Source organism: Ailuropoda melanoleuca, chromosome 4 (assembly GCF_002007445.2).
Source record: "Ailuropoda melanoleuca isolate Jingjing chromosome 4, ASM200744v2, whole genome shotgun sequence".
In the NCBI taxonomy this organism is placed as follows: domain Eukaryota; kingdom Metazoa; phylum Chordata; class Mammalia; order Carnivora; family Ursidae; genus Ailuropoda; species Ailuropoda melanoleuca.
The window spans coordinates 112738323-112744322 of record NC_048221.1 but is presented as its reverse complement, the minus strand read 5'-3'; the positions used below and the strand labels follow the sequence as shown (position 1 = coordinate 112744322).

The window sequence follows — 6000 nt, the reverse complement described above, 5'->3', positions numbered from 1 at the left end:
CCTGCCTGCCTCCCTGGGCAGTTCGTTTTTTCAGTATCCATGTTCCCACCACGCTTTGTTCTCATTGCTGCTAGAGCACACGGAGCAGTGGATGTGACCGACTCGGGCCACTAGGCTGGGAGCATCTGGAAGATGGGAACCGTCCATTCATCTTCGTATCCCCACTCCCGTAACAGTGTGGGGGTTAGTGGGTGACACTGCGTTGTCAGAAATATCCAGAAGGGAAATTTTAAGAACGTGGATGGTGCAACGTGCAGTTGCCGTGGCAAAGCCTGTGTCCACACCGTATGTCTCATCCCTGCTGAGGCTGTTAGCGCGGTACCAGCAGAGGCAGCACTCATTACATGCTGCCGGCCCATATTTGTAATGTGTGACATTTTTTATGAAATACTATCAAGGGTAATCCATCATAGAGTAACCTTTGGATTATATGCTGAGACCGGTCTTAAACATAGACATAAATGAACTTCAAAAATAATGCTATTTTCTAAGAAGGGTATGATCAAGGACTTATGGCTAGGAAAATAATGCAGAACATTATGTTCTTTAAAGTTAAACAAAAGTGCCTGAAAAAGAGGGTTCCTTCTGTCTGTTTCAGCTGGGGACAGGGCTATTGTGTGACGACAATCAGGTGGCTCTGAAATGTAGCAGGCTATTTGTGTCTTGTAGGGCATAGTATATGGAAATAGGGTGAGGGCTCGCCAAGGGTTTCATCACCCTTGGGGCTTGCAAGGTTTGTGATCACTTTCTCTCGAGAGGCTTTTTTTTGTTTTTTTTAAATAAAAGGACACGTGACAGCTTGAGTGAATTTCAGATGTCAACGGTAGGCTTATGGTTAAAGGTATTCTCTCTGCGTATCCATAAAGATCTAGGATTTTACACACATTATAGAGTATAAATAAAAGAAGGCTTCTAAGTCTCATCATTTTTGTGTAAATCCAGATAAGCCTCCTTTGATGAGCTTAGCGTTTCCTGTTAAGGAAAAGCTTATAGGTGAGAGAAACACTAAAATTATAATTCTTTGTCTTCCTTAATTAGACTAGAGCTCCCCATAAATCTTGCTGAAGCTGTGAGAAATCCAAGCAATAATTCACACTGTCAGGTCAGCAGATATGGGCACAGGGGTCCGATATGACGGAAGGATTTGCTTAGGTGACCTATCTGTGAACTAAACAGCTTGGAAGAGGTATACAACCTTCGTTGGAAATACACGCTCTAAAGATGCTGAGCAATGAAAATAAATCCCAGCAAGATTCCTATTCTACCTTTACAGATGTCATTCCAGGGGAAGTATATAAATCCCATTAATACCAGCTGATGTGGGACACTAATTAATAAGTCCCATTAAATCATGGAGTAATGACATTTAGCATCTAATGAATGCCTCATAATCTCTTGATCATTAATATTTTATAGCATAAGAACACAAGAATTGGCATCCCCGGGCTCGTGCAGCATGGTTTTCGGTCCCTGACATGGCCCCAAAGGTATTAAGTGGCACAAGGGTATTGCACCTCTGTTGTAAGACTACACAAAGCAGTTGAATCTTTCAGCAACCCTGGGCTCTATCGTTTCCTCGTTTTAGTGAATGTGAATCTGTCATTTTCCCTATTTAACATCTATGGATTGTACGGCGCCCTGGAAGAATGGAAGGGAGCTGAGATGTGGATTTTGTTGTGTAGCCTTCCTTTCTTGTTGACCCTCCCATTCCATGCAAGAAACTTGCTAGGGAGAAAAATCATTACTTTGATTTATTACTGGGGGCTTGCTTTATTCAAATGCAATAATCACCTCACAGAGCAGGTGCCATTGCAAGGGTTTATTGATCCTATGCTCTTCTAGAAATTCCAGGAGGCTGTCACTCTGCCCGGAGATAGAGGTGGTCAACAAAAAAGAACTCAGACTCAGAGCAGGCTGGAGGGAAGTGGGAGAAAATCCCCGGCCATCGTTCTAATGCTTCAGTGACACTCGGTGCCTTTTTTTTTTTCTTTCTCCAGAATAGGGGCTGGAGGAGAGAGAACGCTTAGAGGTTGCAGTGGGCATGGGAGAGGGAGAGAGCACAGGCAGACAGCTGCCAAGGGGTCCAAGGGGCTGCATCCTTCAGGTGTCCACAGGAACGGTCCTCAGCTCTAGATCACGATTCCAAAGAGTTAAATTTTACCACGTAGCCGGATCAGGATGGGATTTGCTTCTGGGTACAAAACGGGACACTGATCAAAATCAACTTGGACAAGTGACAAGACTGAGTCTGATGTCGGTGGATGTCTTTTAAGGTCGTTGGAGGGGAGAGGAGGGGAGGCAGTGTGCTCAGGGGTAGGTGGAGAGAAGCTTCGAGTCCAGGGCAGGGCTATAAAGGGACACGGAGTCTGCAAACAGCGAGACAACGAGTGGGGAAAAGAGAGAGAGGAAGAGTTGAAGAAAAGTAGGGGGAAGTGGGGACAGGGTTAGGGGAGAGAGGAGGATAGGAGAGAAAAGTGAGGGCGGCGGGGAGGGATTAAAAGGGAAGGGGGATCGCTGGAGAGAAGGGCGGAAGGCAGGCTCGAGAGGTGGAGAGGAGGCGAGGGGACGAGAGGGTGGGGGGTGCCGACAGGCAGGCGAGGGGCTGGGAGGAGGGAGGGCTCGAAAGTACGAGCGGCGCAGGGGGGCCGCGGGGAGCAGGGGGGCCTGGAGGGCGGTCGGAGCCGAGCCGGGGAGTGGGACCCGGAGGGAGCCGGGCCGGGAGCAGAGGGCGGGGAGGCCGCGGGAGGGAGGTGGGGGGCAGGTGGGGGAACGCGGGAGGGAGCGCGGAGGAGAGCCGAGGCCAAGTGCATTGTGTCTGGCGGCGGCGCGCGAGCCCACCGGCGGCTGCGGCGGGGCGGGAAGCCATGGAGCTGCGGGCGCTCGTCACGGCGCTCAGCCTCGGCCTCAGCCTCTGCTCCCTGGGGCTGCTCGTCACGGCCATCTTCACCGACCACTGGTACGAGACCGACCCCCGGCGCCACAAGGAGAGCTGCGAGCGCAGCCGCGCGGGCGCCGACCCCCCGGACCAGAAGAACCGCCTGATGCCGCTGTCGCACCTGCCGCTGCGGGACTCGCCCCCGCTGGGGCGCCGGCTGCTCCCGGGGGGCCCGGGGCGCGCCGACCCCGAGTCCTGGCGCTCGCTGCTGGGGCTCGGCGGGCTGGACGCCGAGTGCGGCCGGCCGCTCTTCGCCACCTACTCGGGCCTCTGGAGGAAGTGCTACTTCCTGGGCATCGACCGGGACATCGACACCCTCATCCTGAAAGGTGAGCGGCCCGTGCGCCCTGCGCCCTGGGCGCCCGCGCGGGGAGAGCAGCCCGCGGCTCCCCAGGGGCGCGCCGGTCCCCACGGCCCCCTCCCCGCCGCGGCCCCGCGCTCCGCTCCCCGGATCATTCTTTCATCCTTCCCGGCCGCCTCCTTTCTTCATTTCTCTCCCTTTCTTGACCACCCCTTCCTCCCTTCTTCTCTCTCTCGGCTCTTCTTTCTTTCCATGACTCTGTTCTTTCCTTCGCATCCTGCTTTCCCTCTCCTCCCCTCAAGTCTGGGCTTTAGGCGCCCCCTCCCCCCTTTTATCTGCTTCTTTCCTTCCTTTGCCTCCTTTTCCCTTCTTCCTTTCCTTTCCCCTCGTCCTTTGCTGTCTTTGTACACCTGCCTGACTTGGAATGCAGGTGTAGGTTTTCTTGACATTGCTCCCCTACGGAGGGTAACGATAAAAAAGACCCGACCTTTACCAGCCGGGCACCTCTCAAGTTGTGCTTTCCTTTTAGAAATACCTTCGAAAGAAAAGTGGTGCAAGTCTCAGAAGAGGCGGAAAGGGGCTTTTTCTTGTATTGTGCTGATGTTGGCATTAGACGGAACTGGTGTGGCCATCCCAGTCTGGCAGGCTAATGGGAAGCAAAGGAGGCCCGAGACCTTCTTCCCAACCCCAAAGTGCAGGGTTTCCTGTTGATTAGACCTCAGATAGCATTCATGCCTTGGTGAGGCAGTTGAACACAGATAGGACATCTACTTTTTCCCAACCTTCCTGGTCACTCCACACACCATCCTCACTGTCTAGGCACACTAGGGTGAGGGGAGGAGGGACGTGCCCAAGCCCTTTAAAGTGTAGCTCTCTGGATTTGGCGTGGGGTCTCTCCTGTGTGATACCTTGTAAGGTTGCTTTTGGTGTAGTTTTGGGTTTGGTCCTGAGTTGTAGAGCATCAGTTTACTCTGAAATCTATGCCACACCCGGCTCCCATGCGTGTAATCACAAGTTTGATTTTTTTGTTTTGTTTTGTTTTGGTGATCTCATTCATGTAAAAATATTCAAGGGACAATCCCATTGGTGAAGTTTCCTTCTAACTTTCAGAGCTCTACTCTTAATATAAATTCTTTTCTTCTGAAATGAAAAAAAAAAAAAACCCTAAACCCCTTCTTTCCCTTGGACTCATTATTGTAAAAAAAATAAAAAGTCTAAAATCACTGCATTTTAGTATTTAGTAGCCATTTAGGAAAGCCAGCGAACAGACTTGTGTGGAATTACAGTGTGGAATGGGATTACATGGAAAGGAGGGGGTTAATAACATTTAGGCCTTCAGAGTCTTGTTAGTTGGCATATTCTCCATTTCTCATACATGTCAACTTCCTCCTTCCCATGGCTAGCTCAGCTGGGGACTGCCATCTGAAATCTGTCTATGCATGGAAGGACCCCAGCGCTTTTGGGGGGGGGAGATACAGTAACCTTCCTCTGGGAAGTGTACCTTTTTCTTTCTTCTCCTAACTCACATCCAAATCTGATTTCACCTCATGAAGATGCTGCATAATTAATTCTGATAGTAGCATAGTACATGAACAAACTGTAAAAGCTGGATTTGGAGGCTGAGTTATGGAATGCTCATTTAGGCAAGGCAATTTTGAAAGCTAAGCAGTGTAGTCTGTCTTTGGACAAGACAGAGCTGCATTGCCTTACACTCTTTCTATGCCTACAGTAGTTGATTGCATGTAAATTGCATATGAGGAATGCCTGAAACAGCAGGGCAGAGTCTAACCCAACAACAGGAGAGGGACCTCCACAGGATACTGCACATTCCCCACTTCTGGAAGTGCCCTGGCTAGCTGAGGTGCCCAGCTCTGGGGTAGTCCAGGTTCAAATAATCCTAACCTTAAAGGGTCTTTAGAGGTCATTGAATCCAATCTTCCACGTATTGTTCAAAATCCCTTCTTCTACAGTCTTTCTGGCAAATGTTCGTCCAGCCTAGCACTTCCATAAGATTCCTATACTAGTTAAAATCATATTTTTCTCATCATGGATGCAGTATTTTGGATTAAAACAGTATCAGCTTTGTACTATTGATGGTGTTTAGCTAATCCTTCGTGCAAAACAGCGAAGGGTTCTAGGCTGTAACCAGAAGACATGGGCTCCATTGTTGGCTCTACCACCCAGTTGCAGTGTATCCTCCAAGAAGTGTCCAGACCTCATTGGTTTTCAGTTTTCTTGTCTATGATATTAGGAAAGCTGACTCTTCTTTGGGGAATTTTCTAGTTCTAAAATTTAACATTGTTGTAATAACTGTAAATTTCGCTTTCTGGGAAGTTAATGAGCTGACATTATTACAACATGAGGAGTTTGGAGAAAATGACAGATATCAGTACATGATATAATTTGTTGTTTGGGAGATGGCCAAAAATGCTTCGAGTACTTTCAACATTGCAACTAACCTACCTTGGACTAGTTACATAACCCTTCTGGATCTCCGTTTTATTACCTATGAAATGAATAGGCAAAATGAATGGCTTTGAAATTCTGTAATTCTAGAAATAATTTGATTTTGGCATCCGTATTAAGTAAACATTATTACCTTTGTTTCGGCATCTGACGTTAGTAGCTTTGGCATAAATTTCTTAAATGAGTCATATGTATCTAGCAGTTGACATCTAATTTAAAAATTTAGGTAACTGGGGTCTTCTGGTCTATTTTTACTTCCTTCTCTAAATTACCTTGTTTATGAGTTTTAACATTTAGA

At 48.5% G+C, this 6000-nt stretch overlaps 1 protein-coding gene across 1 annotated transcript in view; it reads left to right on the top strand.

Annotated features, from left to right (window-relative positions):
• The first annotated feature begins 2745 nt into the window (after positions 1-2745).
• The window catches only part of TMEM178A (transmembrane protein 178A), a 48337-nt gene continuing 45082 nt past the window's right edge, over positions 2746-6000 (top strand). The window contains exon 1 of the mRNA XM_034659617.1: positions 2746-3264. Within this exon, the coding sequence (XP_034515508.1) occupies positions 2865-3264 (400 nt within the window). The 5' untranslated portion in view covers positions 2746-2864. The remainder of the gene's footprint in view (positions 3265-6000) is intronic.